We start from the raw sequence: 22976 nt of genomic DNA on the forward strand, positions 1-22976 counted from the left end.
CTGATGTTAATATACTGCGGTAGTAAAAAATTTACTCCAAATTGGAAAAAAAAATCTAAAAGCCAGATGTTCAAAAGCACTGACTTAATTAAAGACTGACAGTGAAATGGCCTGGGTTTCAAAACCAGGTATGTTTCACACATTTCACAACGAGGTGTTATCGCTTATTTTCCCAAGTGGGGGGATGTGGGGAGAGCAATTGCTTTAGCAAATGGCTGACAATGTTGGGAGGTAACTCAGGGTTTGCCGGGTAACTGGCTTAGAGATGGGAATTAATTGCCCATGAATGTGGAAAAACAGCCAAGTCCACACGGAGTGTTCCATGGACTGCATCTACTACCAAGAAGAAGAAAGAACGAACGAAAGAAAAAAGATGTTCTGATTCCAATTATAAAAAGAAAAAAGATGAAGAAAAGGCACCACCCAGCAGCTAATTACTGACAGGCCAATGCCTGCACTCGCTCAAACGCAAGAGCTGACGTGATAGAATGTTCACGTCTTACTCTCTGCTGTTAATAAAATGTAGCACAAAGGCTCAGAGGCGCTGTGCATCTGCTCACAGGATGCCGCACAGCTCGGGGAACCCTCCCCAGCCTGCCTGCCCGCTGGCTCACCAAGGCTAGACTGGAACCCCTAGCCTGGGCTTGAGGGCAGGAGCAAAGGATGTCCTCCGATGGAGAGTGGACGGCCCCTATAGGAGGGATCAAGGGCTAGAGACTGGTGGCCAAGAAGCCTTCTGTGTCACCAGCCAAGGGTCTCTGAAGGTGGAGGGGTCCTCTGGATGGCCCCACTTGAGAAGAGCATTTCAGCAGGAAAAAACACTTATAAAAATTAAGCGAACGCTCCTAGCAAAAGATTGCAGACAACCTAAAAGAGTCAGAGCAGGCCCTGGTTACATAAATTAAGAGGCATCCATTTGATGAAATACTACACAGCTGCTAACAAGAATGAGGCAGCTGGAGGCTCTCCAAACTTCAATGCGGAAGTTCACGACTGGGGTCGGGAAGAGAATTAAGGGCCCTGTGAACTTGGCTGACAAAGAATGACATCTTGATTTTCACTAACTTCTAACTGTAATTTAGTGTTTCCTTCAATTAGGAACGTAGGTCACAACGCCCAGAGGTCTTAGCAGTGACATGGTCACCAGAGAAGTCACAGATTTTTCTCAGATCATTTTACGGTTGCTGCAGGTATCTCAAAAATGTCAATTACATCACAACTTTGAAACTATTTATGATGATTACACCCACTGCTAGATCTTGTTACTTAATACATTAGGAAAGAAATACATGTATTACTAAACCACAAGTGTATTTCTCTATTTTGACAAGTATATTAAACGTAATTGGTTTCCTCTGTAACCTTGTGTATTTTATTTTATCCATTTAAAGCACTGCTCTGAAAAGGGGTCAGAGGCTTTCCCAGACTGACAAAGGGGTCCATGGCTCAAAAACGGCTCAGAAGCCCCGATATGGTGTTAATGAAAAGAGAAATGTGCAGAACAGCGTGGCTCATATGCTACCATTTGTGTGGTTTATTTAAAAAAAAAAAAAAAAGCAGATCAATGGAACGGATTAAAAACGTCAGAAATTAGACCCACACAAGTAGGTCCAATTGATGTTTGACAAAGGTGGACAGACATTCCAGTGGCGGAAGGGCAGTCTTTTCAGTATATGGCGCTGGAGCTCCTGGATATCTGTGGGCAAAGGAGGGAAAAAAAACGAAAAACAAGAAAACAAACCCTCAACCTAAGCTTCACACCTTATATAAAAATTAACTCAAACGTAACATGTAAAAGGGAATCTGAATAAGTTGGGCAGACCCTATCAACTCAGTATTCTGGTTGTGATCTTGTACCATAGTTTTGCATAAAATAACCATTGGGGGGAAATCAGGTCTCGGGTCCATGAGATTTCTCTGTATTATTCCTTTTTTCATTTATTTTTGAGAGAGACACAGAGGAGGAGTGGGGGAGGGGCAGAGAGAGAGGGAGACACAGAATCTGAAGCAGCTCCAGGCTCTGAGCTGTCAGCACACAGCCCGACATGGGGCTCCAACTCATGAACTATGAGATCATGACCTGAGTCGAAGTCAGATGCTTAACCGACTGAGCCACCCATGCGAATATATAATTATCTCAAAATTAAAGATTAGTTAAACAAAATAAAGCTTGTACAAATTATCTCTGGAAGGAGACCCAAGAAAGAGGGGACATCACCGAGGAGAGAAATAAGAAGGAACAACAGAGATGGAGGAAAACTTCTGGCTTATGCTTCTAAATTGTGTACAATTTCCATGAATTCCTTATATTCAAAATTAAATATTTTTTAATGTTTATTTGTTTATTTTGAGAGAGAGAGAGAGAGTGCACTGAGGGAAGGGCAGAGAGAGGGGAAGAGAGATAATCCCAAGCAGGCCCCCCTCGCTGCCAGCGTGAAACCCACTGGGGGCTGGGGCTCAAACTCACTACAAGATCATGACCTGGGCCAAAATCAAGAATTGGGCGCTTAACTGACTGAGCCGCCTAGGCACCCCTCACAATTAATTATTTTCAAAGAAAAACAAACAAACATCTCCTGAAGAGAGATGAAGAAATGAACATGAAAAGAAATCAAAACTATTCCCTAGGTTACACTTGAATTGCAAGCATTATTATTGATCAATTTCCCAGTAACCTTGTGAAAGGATTTCGATTAGAATTTTAATATGTTATTAACACTCCGCTCTTTAAAAACTGACTTCATGCTTCTTTGTTCGTTTTCAAAATGAAATTAAAGGGTTTGGAAAAAAGTTGTTTTTTTTTTCTTAATTTTTTTTATTTATTTCTAGGAGAGAGAGACAGAGACAGCATGAGCAGGGGAGGGTCAGAGAGAGAGGGAGACACAGAGTGAAACAGGCTCCAGGCTCTGAGCTGGCAGTCAGCACAGAGCCCGACGCGGGGCCCGAACCCACGAACCATGAGATCATGACCTAAGCGAAAGTCGGACGCTTAACCGACTAAGCCACCCGGGCGCCTCTGGAAAAAAGGTTTTTAATGATTTCATTCCTGTGTAAGACCTGAGCTGAGTTGCTCTGTATTCATTGTGTCCACGTCTTGAAAACCAGCTGGACTGGGTGGACCACAGTTGGACAGCAAGCCCCCCGGGATGCACCGCGACTTCCCCAAGACCCATGGCTCTCCCTTGCTGGGAAGCAGGAAGGCACACTGTGGTTAGGAACTTAGCTCTAGATTCAGGTGGAACTCAGATTTAACCCCGGCTCTGCCATATATAGGCACTATGGCCGAGCACAAGAGCTTAAACTCTGTAGGCCTCGGTCTTGCCATCTGTAAGTTGGGGGCATTATGGTGCCTGCTTGGAGGAGTCACTGTGAGAATTCGCAGAGGGAATTTGTGAAAAGTGCTCAGTACAGTGCCTGGCAATGGGGAGCACCAGGTAGTAAAGAGCCACAGCTCTTGGCCTTTGCAATTCTTAACCTCCTGACACAGTTTCAAAGAAGAGGCTTCTGTCAATCATCCAACGACACAGGTACCACATACTGTATACTGACAGGTGGCATTTCAGGGGCTCTTGGATGGCTCAGGTGGTTAAGTGTCTGACTTTGGCTTAGGTCATGATCTCACGGTTCATGGGTTTGAACCCTGCATCGGGCTGTGTGCTGACAACTCAGAGCCTGGAGCCTGCTTCAGATTCTGTGTCTCCCTCTCTCTGCCCCTCCCCCACTCATACTCTGTCTCTCAAAAATGAATAAACGTTAAAAATTTTTTAAAAGAAGAAGCATTTCATATAAGAGCTTCCTGCCTCCTCAGCACATCCCTGAACCAATGTTACAGGGGGCAAAGGGAGGCTCAGAGAAGAGATGTGATGTGCCCAAGAACACACAAGTGGGAAGAGGCAAGGAGGAGGAGTGGGGCCTGAAGACCCTGGGGCATGGCCCACAAGACAGGCTACAACCCAGCTAGGGTCTCTGAGCAGCCCCCAGTAAGAGGAACGTAGGACCAGGTCCACCAAGACCACAGCACTGAGGAGTGGAAGGAGCTGTGAGGATACCCAGAGCTGTAAGGAGTGGATCTCCTCTCCCACATTGGGCCCAGAGGGGTGTGTTTTGTCTCCGAGAGGGTGCAGAGCACCCCCACCCCAGTCTCCAGGAAAACTGGGGGCATCATGGTGGGAGAGCTTCTCTCCGGTAAGGTTTGAGGAACCAAACCTATTAGTGCAGCCTTAGAAGACAAGCCGCAAGAACCAGCATTCTGACAGTCCTGGCTCACACAGTGGGGCTTACGGTGAACCCCAGGCCACAGGAGATGCCGACCACCTCTGGCCGAGGCCCGGAGGGCCCTGCCCACACTCATCACCATGATGCCTACTTAGCATTTTCTCAGGAGCCTCTGTGTACTGCGGTCAGTAGAGTGGGACGTGGCTTCCAGAGGCAAAGGTCCTTAGGCCGCTCTCCCTATGCTATGCTAGAATCTGCTCAGAAACGAGGGAGCACTCACAGGGTTGAAAAAAAATCTGAAGATAGTCACTCAGGGGAAAATGCATACTAAAAACTCTAACTGGTGCACCTGGGTGGCTCAGTCGGTTAAGCGTCGGACTTCAGCTCAAGTCATGATCTCACAGTTCGTGGGTTCAAGCACCACGTCGGGCTCTGTGCTGACAGCTCAGAGCCTGGAGCCTGCTTCAGATTCTGTGTCTCCCTCTCTCTCTGCCCCTCCCCCACTCGCACTCTGTCTCTGTCTCTTAAAAACGAATAAACGTTTAATTTTAATAAACGTTTTAATAAAACGTTTAATTTTAATAAACGTTTTAATAAAACGTTTAATTTTAATAAACGTTGTAATAAAACGTTTAATACACGTTTTAATTTTTTAAAAAATTAAAAAAAAAATTTTTAATTAAAAAAACAAACCCCAAAACCCTGTAACTGTGCCCATGGATGTGGCCCCCTGCACACCTTTAGAAGCTGTGTGACATTGGGCAAATTGCTATCCTTCTCTTTGCCTCCCTTTCCTTCATAAAATAGGGATGATAATGCACCTCTTCCGTGGGTTGTTGTGAGGATTAAATGAGAGGAGGAGTGCAGTGCTCAGCATACAGCATAGTTTCAGTGAAGCCTCCCTCCCTGTCTCTCTGCCCATGTGGGATCCCAGCAGACAGAGCACAAAGGTAAGGCAAAAGATGCAGCGGCGAGTGGCGACAGCAGGGCATCTCAACTCCCCACCCCTAAATCCACAAAATGGCCCTGAGATGCCACCGTTCATTCTGTAACAGGAACTTGCCTAAGCTGAGGCCACACTGGGAACTGGGGACACAGGGACAAAGGAGACCTGGTCTCTGCCTGCAGGAAACTTGAAGACTTGGGAGAGGGACATCTATTCGGTGGGATCCGTGCGAGAGAGGGCTACAGAGGGGCCTGGACAGGCTGAGATGGCCTGGAGGAGGGCGGCAGGTGCGCTAAGTCTGAACGGGTAAGTAGGAGATGAGTAGGTGAAGCTGGAAGCACGTGCAAAAGTGCCAGAAGGCGAGGACGAAGACTAAGCCATGGGACCCTGGGGTTGGGACTGGGGCTGGTGTCTGAAATACAGGAGGGCGTCTATTTCACAGGCACAGCACAGATGATTGCTGAGCAGTTGGCAATCACATAGCCCAGCCTAGAGGCTCATCATTCTTTTTTTTTTTTTTTTAAATTTTTTTTAATGTTTTATTTATTTCTAGGAGAGAGAGAGAGACAGCGTGAGCAGGGGAGAGTCAGAGAGAGAGGGAGTCACAGACTGAAACAGGCTCCAGGCTCTGAGCTGGCAGTCAGCACAGAGCCCGACGCGGGGCTCGAACCCACGAACCGCGAGATCATGACCCAAGCGAAAGTCGGACGCTTAACCGACTAAGCCACCCAGGCGCCTCATTCTGATTTCCCAGGGATTTCCCAGTCTCTGGGGGGCGCTTCAAGCCCTGAGCGCGGGAACTTATTCTTCCAGCTCGGCTGGCAACGGGCCTGCGTGCCTCGCTGTGGCCAGTCGCTAGCAACAGGCCCCGCCCAGTTGCTTTCCGCGCGCCCTCTCCTGGCGGCTCCCTGACAGTACCTCCCTCCGGCGTCCGGCAATGCCAGCCAGCTGCCTTCCAGAACGTTCTCCCAGCTCATAGCCAGGCCTTGGCTTTTAGGGGAGAGCAGGGCTGCTGCTAGCTGCGGGTATCTCTGCTTCCCATCCTTTTCTGCCTGGACCTGGCAGACTCCACCCCTGCAAGACCTGGGCTGGGCCAGCCAGTGAGAGAAGAGGCTGGAGAGATGGGCAGACTGTTAAAGATACTGGCCCCAGAGCAGTAGGGAGCCATAGGTGTGTGAGCAAGGCAACATGCTCAGATCTTGTGTTTCAGTGCTCACGCTGAAGCTGCTGGAGGAACAGGGCATTCAGGGAGCGTAGACTGGATTGACTGGAAAGACTGCAGGGAGCAGGGGTCCACCGATTCCACCAAGGTAAATAAGCATGGTGAGAACACACAGGAAGGGACAAGCCGGGGCTCTCGGAACTTGGGCTTCACACCAGGCGTGAGGGAAGAAGGCAGATCTCCGACCCCATCCCAGAGTCTTTTCACTGCAGTAGGCACTCTCAAGGGTCCAGGAAAGATGCCACACAGTCTTCAGACATTCCTCAGAGCACAGGCCTGTAGAACTGAGCAGTCCTCCTCTTCCTGGAGTCCTGGGGACATGGACTCTGGCAACAGGACACTGACCTCAGCAGGCCAGAGCGTCCCATCTCCAATCCCACAGGCTAACTAAACATCCGGTTTCCTTGCACTGGTCTGGAGTTTTAGAGTCCATGTGGTCAGACTCTCCTACCTCTCTGTGTGCATTGATCAAAAATGCTTTGATTAATGCAGCATGGTTGAAAAATCTTTCAAAAAAACATGGAGGCTAAGATCAAATAAAGTGTATTGAAAAAGAGGCACCGATCCAGCCTCACTTGGCCATTCTGACAGAAGGTCAGGGTCCAGTGAGGTCAGGGGGAGAGGCCAAATGGAACCCAGGGCCCCTGCAGTACTGTGGACCCACGGACAGGACTGGGGAGGGGGGGCAGGGGGGTTTCAGCCTCAAAGCCAGGCTAATCCAAAACCAGACTGAAGCCAGAGCTGACCTACAGGTCTGCAGGGCTTGGGTCTGCCCTGCTGAAAGCACGGCCTGTAAAGCACTAACTGAAAAATTCCTAGGGCTCTACCTGCTCCAGTGGCTTCCGATAGAGCGGGCCCAGGCCTGACCACTACACTGTCGGGAGAACACGGAGGAGCACTTCTTGGTGATCTTCCTGCCACTTGTCCTGTGAGGATGCTACAGGTCAGGCAGGAAGCAGGTCGCTCTGTTCTCTTGAAGGCCAGTCCTCCCCTGGACTCACCCAGAATCCTTCACTCCAGGCCCCCTATTCTCTTTCTGCACCCCCTACTGGGAGTGCCTACTTTCACCTAATTCACTCTTGCTCTTTAAGATGTAGTTGAAGGGCGCCTGGGTAGCTCAGTTGGTTAAGCATCTGACTTCGGCTCAGGTCATGATCTCACAGTTCGTGGATTCGAGCCCTGCGTTGGGCTCTGTGCTGACGGCTAGCTCAGAGCCTGGAGCCTGTCTTTGGATTCTGTATCTCTCTCTGTCCCTCTCTCTCTGACCCTCCCCTGCTCACACTCTCTCTCTCTCTTTCAAAAATAAATATTAAAAAAAACTTTTTTTACGTAAGATGTAGTTGAGGCCCCAACTACTCCAGAAGGTTGTCTCTGCCCACCCACACAGCTGGGGAAGGGGGACTAGAAAAAATCTTTTTGTGTCTGCATCCGATTTCCTCCAAAGGTCTCCACCGCTTAAGAAAAGAGTAGCGATAGTAACAATAATGATAATAAAAAATCTAGTAGCCTAGCCCAAGCCTCTCTTTCGGTAATAGAGGTAAAGGGAAAGGAGAGGTAGACCAGGGAGCAGCTTGCCAGGCCCCGGACCCCCAACCCAACACTGCCTTCTGCAAGGATTTAGAGACAGAATAAACCTTCCACAATGATTTCCAATGCTCATTTTATTTCAACAGTCAACTGTCCCCAGAGAAGGAACGGATGCCAGAGATGATTTAGAAGCACGTTCTACTATCTTGAGAATCGCCTCAGTGCTTACAAACAGCCTCCTTTTTAAAGTTGGCAATCACTATAAAACTATCAAATAGTCAAACTGTAACAGATTTTTTAAAGCAGAAATGATGCCTACAATGGCTCAAACTTTACGGATGGGAGCACCAGCGGTCAGGACGCTTAGTACTGGAGTAGGGGCGGGGCAGCTCGGGAGCCCGAGCAGCAAGGAAGGGCGCTGCAGAACCTGCTGCCAGCGCCCTGGTCCCCGCTGCTCACACCAGCCACCTGGATGTGCTGGAAGCCTGGTGTCTGCTCCCAGAGGGGACCAAGCGGAGGCAGAAGCAGAAGGCCGAAATAGATGGGCCTCCCATCCTGGAACCCGGCCTGAGGAAATCAAAGACCGCGTCTGGGAGTGAATCGGACAGCGGCGCAACCTGGACACGGTTAAATTCATTCCTAAACGTGAGCTTCCACCAGCAACCCCCCACCCCCCCCCCCCCCCCCCGCCCCTCAGAGCCCTGGCCCTCTCCGCTAACCATCCTCCATCCTGTTCTTAGAGAACCTTAGAAAGCACCCTCCTTCCTCCTGTCTTGAAATGGAAATTAACTGCTACTTATGCCTACTACTATCCTTCCTCCCTACCCATCCCTGAACCCAGACAAGAACAGCATTGCTGTAACACCCCCGAGCCCCCACGCTGCTGGCCCGAGCGGCCGGGCCTAGTCAGACTGCTCCTGAGAGGGCGGCTGGCTGGGCTCAGGCGGCGGCTCAACCTCCTCCTCCTCCTCCTTCTCCTCCTCCTCCTCCTTCTCCTCCTCCTCCTCCTCCTCCTCGGGCGGCACCTCGGGCAGCACCTCTGGTGCAGACACCTCCATATCCTGGTCGTCTGTGAAGGACAAAGAAGAGGGGCTAGATTTACAGGATTCACCGGAGGAAGATTACCTACTTTCAGATGTAAACTTTCTGTAAGGCACTCTCACCCTTCCCGGTTCCTACGGAGACGGACTTTGCCTCTCATTTGCTAGTCTGGACACCGGCAACCTAGTCCCCGCCACACAACACAGACTCAGGTTCAAACTCCAGCTCTGCCTGTCGCAAGCTACTCCCCAGCTCTGAACCTCAGCCTCCTTCTGTCAAATGAGAGCTACCCGGCATCATCAAGGTCAGCAAGGGGAATTGGGGGAAACGATGAGAACGCTAATGCCTTCCTCGTTCTAGGTTTAGTTTAATCCTCTGAATCACCTCATAAGGTAGGGACCATTATTAGTCCACTTTTGCAGAAGGTGAAGCTGAGGCACCAAGGAGTGAATGAACTTGACCAAGGTTGCACAGGTGGTAAATGCTGGAGCCAGGACCGATACCCAGGCTTTCTGGCTCGGGGGCCAGCGTGCTTCACGCTACATCCCATGCACCTGAGCATCTCACACACAGCCAAGTGTTTAATAGGCCTTAGTTTCTTTTCCTAAGGAGCCTCAGGGAAAGATTGAAAGGGGAAAAAATATCTTAGAACCTTTGAAGCTGCAAGAGTCCTCAAAAGAAAACCAAAGCATCTCTACATCCAAAATTTCAACAGACTATCACAGGAACCCTGTGACATGACCCATTTTACAGATGAGAAGACTGAGTCCTAGAGAGGGTACAAGTGCCCGAGGTTCCCAGTGCACCAGTGGCAGAGCTGCAAAGGACAGGGTCCTGAGCTCCTGGTCTGTTTCTCTCTAAGGAGTGGCCTGAGGTAGAGGAGCCATTCCCAGCAGGCCTGTCCCAGCTCCAGCTACTGCCCCAGGCTCAGCATTTGCTGTCTCCCCAGACAGAGAGGCCCCAGCCGAGCAAGAGAAGCCCCAGCCGAGCCAGAGAAGCCTGGCACCTCGGGTGTTCTGAACACACCACGTGCATGGCATCCTTCACGCCTTTGCCCACAGGCACTGATAAGGGGAGGGAATCAGCAGCGGACCTGGATCCAGACAGAATTCTGTTGAAATCCAAGCTCTGCCATCTGCCATAGAACCTCTCAAGGTGCTATAGGTTTTCTCATCTGAGACTGGGGACCCTCTCTCTTAGATGCTTGCATATGGAATGAATGGAGGGGTATAAGGAAAGAGCCTATCCCAGGGTCCAGTACACTTTAACTTCTGTTCTCCATTTCCCTGCTCTCCACAGCCACTTCAGCTCAGGACCCCCTTCCTCTAGAATGTCTTCCTGGCTCCCCCAGACGCTGGGCTAGAGCTCACTTACCAGCGGTTTCCTTGTCTGTATCAGACAGGGCAGCGAGAGAGAAAGATGCGGGCGGCGGCGGTGGTGGCGGCGGCGGCGGGAGGAAGTGCAGCGCAGACAGGAAGCCCGGCGGGAGGAACTGCGGCTGCTGCTGTGGCGGCGGTGGCGGCGGCGGCGGCGGCGGGTAGTAGCTTGGCTGGAAGTCTCCCACGTTCTCCGACACCTGCAGGGCACACACACAGCCAAGAAGCCGAGAAGCCGGGGAGGAAGAGGCTTAGCCCGAGGGGCTGATCAAACAGGTCTCATACTCCTAAATGAGGGGGCTCCCCAAGGGGTCGATTCACCTCTCTGGCCCAAACACCTGGGCACAGGGCGCTTGGAACAGGGTGTTCGGCAAACACCCACCAAATGAATGAAGGCAAGAAGAAATACTGGCACATCTCAGGTGAGCCTGGGGAATGGCCACAGTCACACAGAGGCCTTTTGTGTACGCTTAGATCCATGACCTCTCTCCACCCTCATGGCCCTAGGAGGGAGGTTCTAGTAGCATCCTCACTATAATAATGGAAAACAGTCAGTGAGGTGAAGCTTCAGGCCCAGGGCCACAGAGCTGGTAAGCGGCCGAGGCAGAGCTGGAGCCCGAGTTTGTCAGACTCAGCTGCTCTGTACTGGGGAAGGGTCTGAAGGCAACCCCCCCCCACCTGTGGCCCCATGTTCTGGTACAGCTAAGGACTTAGAATCGAGAGGCAGGGGGCCTTTGGAGGCCCTGTTCCAATATAACAGGGTGCGGTGCAGCTGTCGGAGACCAGGGAACCTGGGGGACCTCAGCAAAGCAACTGCGGCGATCGGCCCTTCCACATTTCTGTTCCTTCTTCAGGACATGGAGGCTGAGCTCATGCCACAGGACCCCAAGGCTGGAATGGGGGCATCTGGAGTGGGGACTACACAGATTGGAGCTTAACACACAAAGACATGAATGTAATAAAAAATAATAATAAACTTCAGATGCAGCTCCTATTATTTACTTCTCCATCCAGATCCTTTAGAGCAGCACTTTACAAGCTGTGTTCTGGAGAACCCTAATGTCCTAGAAGAGATTTTACGTGCTCTTAAAGTGTTCTTGTCAAGGGAGTTTGAGAAACCCCACCCACTGCCCCCGCATTGGTGTGTCACACACGAGCATGTTAAGGCCTTGAGGAAGTCTGCAAAAATCACTTCCTAACTTACTCTGACTCCAAGGAAAGGAAGAAAGCCCACCTTTAAGTTAAGTGCCTACTACCTGCCAGATCCTGTGCCAGGCACATATCACCACGCATGACACCGTTTCTGTCTGTCAGTGGCCCTGCGAGATAGATACTCTTACCCCTACTATACGGACGGGGGCCCTGAGTGAGATCCTCAGAGGTTAGATGACTTCCCAGGGCCATATGGCTAGTAAACAATGGAGGTAGGATTGGATCCCAGGTCTGTCGGGCTCCGAGCTGGTGCTGTTTTGTGGGAAGAGAACAGAGGAAGTAAAGCAGCAGCAAACGGGGCAGGGACAGGAAGAGGAGGCTGAAGACCTCTCCGGAGAGTATCTCAGAGCCCGGGCAGGGGGGCAGCAGGACAAGGATGAAAGCAATTCATAGGTTCTTGGGTTTGAAAGAACTTCACAAATAAACCCCTGATCCTCTATCCAGACGTGGAGGGGGTGGGAAGGGGGATTATTAGTGCTTTAATTCCAAGCTGCTCAGCCAAGCCTCTCCCTGGATCACAGCTCCTGCCTGGGGCCTGTGGTGGCAGCTCAGGCCCAGATAAACCAACTGAGATCACACTCTTAACAAAGGCCGTCTGGCAAGCCTGTCAATCAAAGCGCTACCCTGGACGCCAGGCTCCATCCAAGCTTCTGTGTGAGCAGACGGTGGGTGCGTGCTCCACTTGGCCAGAGCCCCCTCTTTGTGTGAGGGCTGGAGGCGCTGTGCTCTCCTTGGGCTGCAGTGGGGTGGCCAGCACCCACAGAGTTCAGGGTGGGGGATGGGAGAGTCAAGGGCCATGTTTGCTCTGCCTCCGCATGACAAGACAACACCCCAGGCAGCAGAAAGTGCCAGGGCTCCAGAGCTGGGGTGACTGCTGCTCTGTTACTGACCAGCTATGTAATGTGAGTCCCAGTCCGTCACTCCCCGGTTCTGTGACCATGAGCAAATACTTACCTTCTCTGAGTCTTCTTCCTCCACTCTACAGTGGAGGGATACAGAGCACGCACCCCGATGGCTCACATAAGGATTAGGAGGCACCCCAGACATTATCAAGACCAGTGGTTTCCAAACTGTTTCCCCTTGGATCAATGGAAAATGGCTTATCAGCAGAACTCAATCCGAAATTGAGGAGATGCTGCTGGGGCGGCAGCAGGAGTGGGGACCCAGCGCCCGGTGTGCCGGACCCGCCTGGACACATCTGGAAGCTCATCGGACCCGCTCCACACTCTGCAGCTAAGACTCACGGCATGGAAATGTCAGGTGCTCCTCCTCCTTCTCAATCACTTTCCACAGTAAACAAAGAAGCCTGCTCTGTTCTCGCTCTTCTCTACCCTCCACCCAAGAGAAACATCTAACACCCAGGGTTGTTGGGCTTTTAGCTCTGAGGGAGCGAGGAAAGGTAACCGAGGTCTACTTTTCCGTGAGCTTGAGCCGCACTGGAGTGGACCTTCCCCACAGGCCCAGCCTTATGGGCCCAAAGGCAGGACTGGCTACCCGGGCCTCTGGTGACCCTGCAGTCATGACACATCTCAGGGTTGCCAAAAGGGGAAGGACTTTCAACCGCTCTGGAAGGAGCCGGTAACCAAGGCCACAAAACCTGGTCACCCCGACTTGTACCTTACATAACAGGGATGGCCTGACTCTTCCATACGCAGTATTCAAAACTCCAGGCCTATGTTTGGGGGAAAGTTTCCATATTTTTCATGACTAAGCTTGAATTCCTCCCGAAAGCCCTCTGCAGTCTCAAGTGGCCCACACACTTGGGCAGGGGACCTACGTGTGCTCCTGGCTCTGCCCTCAACAGTGTGGTGCCAGGAGCAAAATGAAGCGCCCTTCCAACACCAGCATTCCGTGAGTCCAGGCTGGCGGTCCCTCACTCGGTCAGTGGTACTGTGTGGTTCCTCCCAGGTTTATCTGAGATGTGTCTGCATTCCTTCTCACCTGAGCGCCCAGCTCTGAAAAGCACACGCCACAGCCCAGGCCAACTTGTCTGCACACGAATGGACTTGCCCACATATGCGCACTCCCACAGGTGTACACTGCACAAGGCCGATGTTGTATCCGTCCTACGCGTGCTCGGGGCCTGGCACAGACTGGCACAGCGGGTCGCTGCCTGGGACTGAGGGTCCGTAATAGCAAAAGGGCACGTGGGATAAGGAGGAAGCAGGAAAGGAGCGAGGGGGGGACTTACCAAGCCTCCTCTGTGGTAGGGACTGCAGGACACGTGCCGGAAGCCCCGCTGCAGGAGGGCCCCCGGAGGCGGGGATCCATCCTGGTAGCCAAGCGGGAAGGGGCAGTAGGAATGCATGTTGGAGAGGCTGGAGTACAGCTTGGAAGGCTGTCTGTCCAGGCGCTCAGGCCTCAACACACAATCGGAGCCGAAGTTCAGAGAGAGCCCTGAAAAGGTAAGCAATGAGGGAAGCGGTAAAACGACACGGAGCGAGGGAAGAGAGCGTCACATCACTGTGCAAAGGCGGCACACGGCACTCGGATCCACTTACAAAGATCTCCCCCCTCCATTATGCTTTTGATCCTCCCTGCTTTTTAAGCGCTTCAGCCAGGTCCCACTACTCTTAGAAGAAGTCCTTGGCATCACCACAGAGCCCCAGGAGGGCGGCTCCCTGCCTCCACTCCAGCCTCCACGTGCACTGCAACCCAACAGCTTCTCCTTTCTCATCACCCGCAAGGCCTTCGCAGATTTTGGCCCCTCAGTTTAGGAGGTGTTTCCCCCTAACTCCACTGTGCCTCTGGAAGTCCTCAGCTCCTACTCTTCCTTCAGACCACGGCGACACCATCAATTACTACAGCTCTTTGCATGGATTTGTGGGATTCCTCGACCAGTGCTGTCCCTCCGACAAAGACAAGATCCTTGAAGGCAACAAATGTGCCTTTCCCCCCTTCACTTCTTCATCACCAGTGACTGGCATTTAATTAAATGCTCAGCTCCTGTTGAGAGGGAACAAAGAAAGGCACTGTGTCCAGGGAAAGGTATCTTCTCCTAGAATTGCCGTTTCAGGTCTTTCTTCCCCATCTAGTTTCCCGGGGACCTAAATTTTACTAGAATGTCCCAGGAGACAGAAACGGCCTTCAGAGAGCGTCCGGGCCAGTCCCCTTAGTAAAGGGGAGAGACCGCCACAAAAGGAGCTTGCCCAAGGTGACTGAGCAGTTCCCCCAGCCTCCTGTCCTCTTCCTACCGCACTGCCATAGGGAAAACCAAAAAAGCGCACGTCTGTACCCAAAGCCTCAAATCTATATGTGACTTGAAACTGAAATTTTAAAGAGCCTCCAATCTATATGACTTGAAATTGTACTTTTAATAGTGAAACCACAAGACATAGAGAACCATGTAATTTATGCATATAATGGGAGGGGAGGAAAAAGGCAACATCCATAGATCAACCGTTCTCCAGTGGGGAGCAGAGTACGGTCTCATTCCCACGCCCTGGGAACAGGCGCGTACGGGTGCGCAGGCGCCACGGGCCAGGGCCCTTCCAAAGAAAGTCCGCTGGGAGGAGCCTCCAGCGGCTGGAAAAGGAGTGCGCAGGCGCAGTCAAGTTGCGCAGGCCCACCCACAGTGGCCTCCTGAAGGAGGCGCCACCAGCCCAAGGGTAAAGGGCGGGAAGAAGCGCGCAAGTGCAGTAGGGCCCCTCTCTCAGGTGTCTTCCTGAAGAAGGAGCCACAGCTAAGGCATCTGGGGGCCATTTTCTTTCTCGCTAGACGGCACAAGGCAAGAAGCTAAATTTTAGTATTTTAACGGCCGTCAGAACCACGCGTTCCTTTCTGGCGCTCTTTTTACCTTCTCCCAAAATGACACCCAACCCAAATCTCTATTTAGAGGAAAGTTTCCCAAATCAAGAGTACCTCTGGAAAGCATTCCTCACCCCCCCCCTCCCCCAAGGGTCCATCCCCGCAGGACCCTGGACGGCCTGGGCCGCCAGCGTAGGGCATTGGAGAGGAATCTCAGGCGGGGCGAGGCCACACAGGGCCTGGGAATCTTACCGAAGTCGGCGAACGGCGGGCTGGGCACGGGCCGCAGCGGCCGGCGCAGCTCCAGGCGGTTAGGGCCCCCGCTACCTGCTACCTCCGCTCCAAGTTGCGGCCCCACCGAACCGGGAACCGGCACCGCGACTCGATCGCCGCTCGGTCCCACGTGGCCGCCGCCACGGCCGCCCAGAACCGGCTGGAAGGCGCTCGGGCCAGGGCTCGGGCCCCGCGGGGGCCTCTCTGGGAAGCCTGGCTCCCAGTCTCCCGGAGCGGGCAGCAGAGGCAGCTGGCGGAGGCTTGCGCCCAGGACTGCGGCCGCGGCCGCAGCCCCAATCAACAGATCCTGCCCCTGTGCGACAAGGGCCTCCTCCTCCTCCTCTGAGGCCTGCTTCCTGAGCACCTTCTGCGCAGCCATGATCTTCTGGCGCTCGGTGATCAGGCAGCACTTCTCGCAAGTGCACTGCTTCCAGCGGCACTTGCCCGCGTGGCCCTTGACCGGCACCAGAAAGCCATGGTTCCGGCACCTGGAGCACTTGGGGGTTCGCAGCATCTTGTCAGCCAGCTTGGCAGGGTCCACCTTCATAGCACAACCGCCACCTCTGGGAGCTGCAGAGCGAGTGAGGCAGGGATACGCGGCGCCCCACAAGTCTCTGCTGCTGGGGACATTGGATACACTTGTAACAAAGCAGTTCTCCGTAGGTCCCGGGAACTGCTGCAGGACCCTTGCATTTTCCCTCCTTTTTTGGAATGCAGAATTTGGAGCCTTTGTGTGCCTTGGTTAATTACATGCAAGGGATTGAGTTGATTAAGTCCTTCATGGGATGATGCTATTGCATGTATGTCATCTGGGTTATCTGAAGTCTTACGCATTTAATGTTCCAAACTTTCTATTCCCGCCACACGGCGGACAGAAAGTATTTTTGTAACTTCAAAAAAGGCGGAGTGACGTTCAACGGTCCACAGATTTAAAGCACCAGAGGAGCAGAGCTCACAGTCAACCCATTTCAGGAGAAAAGCGTTCTATGAGGAAAATGGTGTTTCTCCTTCCAAAAGTTGCTGCTTCTGCTGAATTTCATTTCTCTCTCCTAGTTCGCAGTGATGCTTCCAGAACATTCTCAAGAGCTCCGTGCAGTGCAATAGCTGCTCAAGGGTCTGCCCATAGAGGGAGGGGCTTGGTGGTATAAAAATGCATTTCTGGAAAGTGGTACATTGCTGATGCCTTCCAAAGTAAAGCATATTTGCGACAGGAAATTTTAGCATGAGCTTTTTATCATTTCTTAACGTTGCCGTGAATTTTGCCATTCCTGTAAAGCAGGCTAAATCTTGGGACACCTGAAAACTGGCACAAATTTCATAGTTTTACAATGCTACTAAATTAATTCATTTTCTTGTTTGATAGAAATTTATGCCACTCTAAGGTCTTTTTTTTTGTTTTAGGCCTCCAAAATAGAAAAAAAAAAATGGGTCACTAACACCTAAGTTGAAAAGCTTTAATCATAGGATCAGTCATATTTAGGGAGATAGTTACACTTAAAACCTGACTAAAATGTGTGTGTTTTAAACTGACCTTTTTCTGAAATTTTTTTCTGGTAGCAGAATGGTTAGACACGGAGGCCTGGTGTCCACCTAGATTTTCCTGAGCTCTTGGTGGCAGCTTGTCCTTTGCGCTTCTCACCAGCCGCCTGACAATAGGAAATGGTTGCCGTTTTCCGAGGCTGACGCGGAACGCTGAAATGAGGTTTGTAAGGCCTTTTTCTGTTTTAAAGAAATATATTCCTCATTTTAAGAAGAGGGCAAAAATATATGCTTCCTGTATCCTTTGGCCCTTCAGGAATTTCACTGGTAATTTTATAGCCATTTAAAGAGATCTAGGTTTGTCTCCACTTTGCTCCAACACCCTCTATCTTAGTTTGTGATTTAAAAAAATATGGTCCTGTAGATAAAAGGATGGGCAAGCTCTTTTTCTGACTCCACCAATTCAAAATGTCTAATTATTTCACTGCACTTGTCATTTGAAATTGGTACTTAAAAATCATGGTTTCAGTACTGCTGTCAAAAAATCTGGGGCATAAGCTGCATTGTTTCATGATAAGGTCATATTCTGCATTATCAAATTTAAATTTTAACATCAAGTAACATCGAATGATGAGACAAAAAAAGAAAACTACTCTCATTTACATTTCATGCTTGACCACCCAAGCTCTCTTCATTTTCCTATTAATGATTTAAAGGAAAATCCTATTCACAGGCAACTATTCAAATTAACATATTTTGGTCTTGTTAACTACAAAATGCTTCCATATTTACTTCATAGCTTTAGGGGCAAAATATACCCAAGGTGATGTGAATTTGCATCATGCTTTGAGAACATTAATAAACAACCATCTATCTTTTTAATCAGTAGTCACATTATAAGATGCAAAAACCCCAGGGTTTACACAGTAAACAAATCTAAGAGGGGGAAAAAACTAGTTTATTTCTCTCTTCCCTGGAAAGTCTCAGTTTGTGTAGGTAAATTCCAACAGAGCTTTATTTACTTCACTCGGAAATTCAGGCAAATTGATAGTTTTGTTTTATTTAGTGTAATGACTGATTACTTCTCAGGTTGCTGCTTTTTTTTAAAAGAAATATATACATTTCCTTAAATTGTTATTTTAAAGGATGGTAAAAGTGAAAAACTGGAAGTCAGAAAAGGATGGGAGCCTTAAGTATACAGTGGACCCCTTCTTTCCCCGCACCTAAACCTTAGCATACTTATGTTTAAGAAACTACATCCTCGTAAGCAGTGGTTTATAAAATAACAAGTCATGGGGGAGCCTGGGTGCCTCAGTTGGTTAAGCATCCAATTTCAGCTCAGGTCATGATCTCACAGTTCGTGGGTTCAAGCCCCGCATCAGACTTGCTGCTGTCCGAACCTGCTTTGTATCCTTTGTCCCCCCAACCACCCACCCACCTTTGCCACTCCTTCGCTCACTCTCTCTCTGAAAAGTAAACATTAAAAAAATAATAAGTCATGGTTGCTGAGGAATCACCAGTTTGACTAATTAAGCACAAAGGGGCTAGTTGGTGGTCATATGTGACTCCCAGATTCAAGGCTCCTTTTCCCTGGAAGTCCCAAGTTTCCTGTCTTGAATAATCCCTCTTCTTTTCAGTTAATATGATTGCTATTTGGTACTGTTTAATTTGTATTCATGGTAAAGGGTCTTGTATTACACAATGCATGAAGGTGTCATTTATAATCATTAAATATTGCATGCACGATAAGGCCTCCTTACTGGTAGTTCACAAGAGTAAGGAAGGGCTTTTTGGCCTATAGCTTCTTTCCCCTAACAGTTATAACCCAGATATCTGCTATCTTCCCCTTCTTCGGGCTGTCTCCAGTGAGCAATGAAAATTTTATTGAAGATTTTTGTAGGGGGTGGAGGGGAGGATTTACATGACACATCCTATAGCAGATGCTTTAAAATCCTGCCTTAGCATTTCTGTTCTCTCAACATCCTCCTCTGCTGTGCCATACCCACTGGTCTGCCCCTCAGCACCCCCTCCCACCCACTCCCAGTCCTCAGCCTCTCTAGCTTCTCTCTTCTTTCTTGAATTTTTGGGAGCTCTGTAACAGCTGTGACTATCTTATTTTCCTCTATGTCTAGCACAAAATAGACATTCGGTAAATATTTGTTGAATGTACAAATGCATCTTGCCTCCCTCTCCTGCCAATGTCAAAATGATCTCATCTCTAATTGGCACAGTAAATCAGCTTGGCTTCAGCAACTCTCCTCAAACATATAAAACAGAAAACCCACGATGAACAGGACCACTCTCCTGCAAAGCATTATTTGGTGATCAACTTTGGTTCCTTGAGCTCACCACCCCCCAACCTCTAATGGTTTAATAAAAGTAATAACAATTGCTAGCATTTACTGTTTATATATGTAGTAATTCTTCAGTTCTTTGTGTGTGTTAATTCATATAATCCTCACAATAGTCCTCTGAGGTAGATGCTGTTATGTTCACCCCCATTTTACACATGAAGAAACTGAGGCCTAGAGAAGTAATTTGCCCAGGGTTTTACAGCCATTGAGTGGAGAGCCATAATTCAAAACCAGAAAATCTATCCTCAAAGTCCATATTCTCATATCTGCTAGATCAATATTTCTTCTAAATAAACACAGTGCTCTCCCCAAGAAAGCCTTAGTGACGAATAGAAATGTTTGTCTTATTACATATCCCATTATAACTGGAGCAAAAGGGGGGAAGGTGGTATCAATCTGGAGAAACTTCCTAAGACGCCCTGCTTATTAGTTGCTTTTCTTCACCCACAGCTGATATTTATCGAGTGCCAACTATGTGCTAAGTATAAGTGACACAGAAGAAATAAAAAAGACAGGATCCTTACCTTTAGCCATACACTCTAGCTGGCAAACCAGACAGTAAACAGCTAATTCCAGATGGAAGCTGAGGAATGGTGAGACATGCAGAGAGAACCAGGATTCTATGGGAACCCATATGAGGGCCTAACCTGAATCAAGAAGTCAGCTCCCAGGTGCCTGGGTGGCTCAATCCGTTAAGCATCTGACTTCGGCTCAGGTGGTGATCTCACAGTGATCTCACAGCTGGTGAGTTTGAGCCCTGCAATCAGCTCCGTACTGACAGCTCAGTCTGGAGCCTGCTTCGGATTCTGTCTGTTCTCTGTCTCTGCCCCTCCCCCACTTGCCCTCTGTCTCTCTGTCTCTGTCTCAAAAATAAATAGACATTTAAAAAAAAAAAAGGAAATCAGCTCCATTGAGGGGCTAATTTCCTAGCTGAGGCTGAAAGGATGAGTAGGAATGAGTCAGGTGCAGGGGTAGAAGAGAGGGGTGTCAGGCAGAGGGAACAGCATGTTTAAAGGCCTGCGGTGTGGCTATAGTAGAGTGAAGTCAGGAGACTGGACAGAGATAAGGAATAGAAGTTAAACAGTAGTCAGATCGTGGGGCGCCTGGGTGGCTCAGTCGGTTAAGCATCCGACTTCGGCTCAGGTCATGATCTCACGGTTCGTGGGTTCAAGCCCCGGGTCAGGCTCTGTGCTGACAGCTCAGAGCCTGGACCCTGCTTCGGATTCTGTGCCTCCCTCTCTCTCTGACCCTCCCCTGCTCGCACTGTCTCTATCTCTCTCTCTTTCTCTCAAAAATAAATAAAACATTAAAAAAAAAAAAAACCAGTAGTCAGATCGTGGAGGGAGACTTTGAGGGGAAATTACGGGTGTCACTATCTAAGATTAAGGAGAGGAAATGACATAGCAGAGCCAGCCCAAACTAGAACCCACCCATCCAGCCATGTCCCTGCCCTTAGTTTTTCTTTCAGAAAGTAGAACAGTAAGTAACTAGGACTCACATAGGTATTGCAAGATTAAAATGAAGTTGAGTATGGTGTTCTTTGGGGTGGCTGTTCCAGGTGGAGAGCACGAGGCTAGCGGTGGCCCTGAACTATGCTAGCCAGTCTTGTATATCCTAACCCAGTAGCCCTGTTCACTGATTCATGTGACCTCCCCTAGGAATCTCCTAAGAATCACAAAGCAGCAGCGATGGAAGACAAAACAGTGACAGAAAAAGAGAGTGACATGAAATCAAACAGAAAGCAGTTGAAGAGGTTTTGTAGGTAAAGACCAGAACAAACAATTCTGTGGAGCAGATGAAAAGGACATGATCTGGGCAGAGAGGGCTCAAAGTGGTACAGTTAACTGAGTTAGACCCAATGACATTGGCATTTGTTTTGGTTTTCACTTGCTAATTTGATGAAAAAAATATTTTTACACACAGAAACGTTCACATATAACTGTTACAAGTACTTTTGTAGTACTATTTTTGTCTTAAAAGATGAGAGGCACATATCCCTATAAATACATTGTAAATAGGGAATAGAGGCCTTAATATCTCTCTCCTTTAGTAAAATGCAAATTTGGTTTAACACAACATGCATGAATTTTTTAAAATGTTTGTTTTTTTATTTTGAGAAAGAGACAGCGACAGAGACAGAGAACAAGTGGGGATGGGGCGTGAGAGGGAGACACAGAATCTGAAGCAGGCCCCAGGCTTTGAGCTGTCAGCACAGAGCCAAATACAGGGCTCAAACTCACAAACTGAGTAATCATGACCTGAGCCTAAGTCAGAGGTTTAACCACTGAGCTACCCAGGCACCCCACAACATGCATAAATTTAATACCAATATATGCACGGCACTGTTTCCTAATAAAATGAGTCAAAAAGAAGAGCAAAGAAAATTAAATTTAATTTTCTTTACATGTATGTTTCTTGTCTAGTTTCTTACAACAGTAAATTCTTATACAAAACCCAGACATTCCTCCTGAATTCTACTTCTATGAGAATGGCAGGCAGATATCAGGAATTTATCTTTTAAGAGATCTTTTCATTTTATGTCACAGCATCAGTATAAATTCAGTCCATATTGTAACTTTAAACACATGGTAAGAAATACTGCTTTCAAGATAGGCAAACTGGGTGAGAACACAGCTCACTAGCTGTGTTACCTTGGCTAGGTCACTTAACTTCTTTGCACCTCCGTAGGACTAGCAGTAGTAATAATATTTGTATAATGTGCTGCAAAATCCAAAGTACCCCACATTTATCCCAAATAATATTATTAACATTTAATGAATGCCCACAGCTTTGCAGGTGAAGGGGTTCAGGACAAGTCTCCCCAAAATGTGCTACTTTGGCTTGTGGACTATTTTGAGCTGAAAGCAATCAAGACCTTGCAGGCCTAAGAGAAACCTTCCACCCTTCCTTAACTAGCAGAATCTGAATTGAGGGGCTTTGCCAGAATAAGAGTTATTACCAGAAAGAAGTCTTATCTTAATGACCCATCTGTCTGGCAGGGTAAACAGCTGATTACCAATCTGCTCTTCTTCTCATTGGCCTATGAACTGCCCTCCTCCCCTTTGAAGCCCCAGGCCCCTATCCCATTCCTTAGCTCAGGATGGAGAAAACGCGGCATTTAACTTTAACATTATTAAACCTCCATGGGGGGTTCCACACATACAAAACCAAATTTGTTTCTCTCTTGTCCATCTATCTCATGTCAACTTAATTCTTAGACCAGCCAGAAGAAACGTTGAAAGATAAAACAAAAAAAATTTTCCTCCCCCAAATAGGCATGATCTCATTTAAATCACAGGACATCCAGGGATGCCATGGTGGCTCAGTTGGTTAAGCACCAGACTTTGGCCCAGGTGATGATTTCATAGTTCCTGAGTTCAAACCCTGTATTGGGCTCTCTGCTGTCAGTGCAGAGCCTGCTTTGGACACCCACATCCCTCAAAAATAAATAAACACTAAAAAATTTAAATCATAGAACATCTATAAGGGAAATACTTTTATGTCCATTTGACTAATAATAAAACTAAGGAGTAGAGAAGTTAAGAAAATTCTTCCCCAAGGTATATAGGAAGGGGCAGAAACAT

At 48.9% G+C, this 22976-nt stretch overlaps 1 protein-coding gene across 1 annotated transcript; it reads right to left on the reverse strand.

Moving 5' to 3' along the window:
* Positions 1-8026: 8026 nt before the first annotated feature.
* On the reverse strand, positions 8027-16696 carry DMRTB1 (DMRT like family B with proline rich C-terminal 1). The gene is made up of 4 exons (XM_039239126.1): positions 15539-16696; positions 13731-13936; positions 10326-10527; positions 8027-8979 (listed from the first exon to the last, which is right to left on the reverse strand). Exons 1-4 carry the CDS (start codon positions 16104-16106, stop codon positions 8813-8815), a joined length of 1143 nt encoding a protein of 380 aa, XP_039095057.1. The 5' UTR covers positions 16107-16696; the 3' UTR covers positions 8027-8812.
* Between the last annotated feature and the right edge of the window lie 6280 nt (positions 16697-22976).

The sequence above is a fragment of the Hyaena hyaena genome, unplaced genomic scaffold (assembly GCF_003009895.1).
Source record: "Hyaena hyaena isolate Hyena2069 unplaced genomic scaffold, ASM300989v1 scaffold_5, whole genome shotgun sequence".
Taxonomy (NCBI): domain Eukaryota; kingdom Metazoa; phylum Chordata; class Mammalia; order Carnivora; family Hyaenidae; genus Hyaena; species Hyaena hyaena.

Excerpts from the sequence above, each read along its gene's own strand:
- DMRTB1 (XM_039239126.1), bottom strand. The coding sequence starts at position 16,106 with ATGAAGGTGGACCCTGCCAAGCTGGCTGACAAGATGCTGCGAACCCCC. Across the intron at positions 13,937-15,538 it reads CCCGCCGTTCGCCGACTTCG|GGCTCTCTCTGAACTTCGGC; the intron begins GTAAGATTCCCA and ends TTACCTTTTCAG. Across the intron at positions 8,980-10,325 it reads TACAGACAAGGAAACCGCTG|ACGACCAGGATATGGAGGTG; the intron begins GTAAGTGAGCTC and ends TGTCCTTCACAG.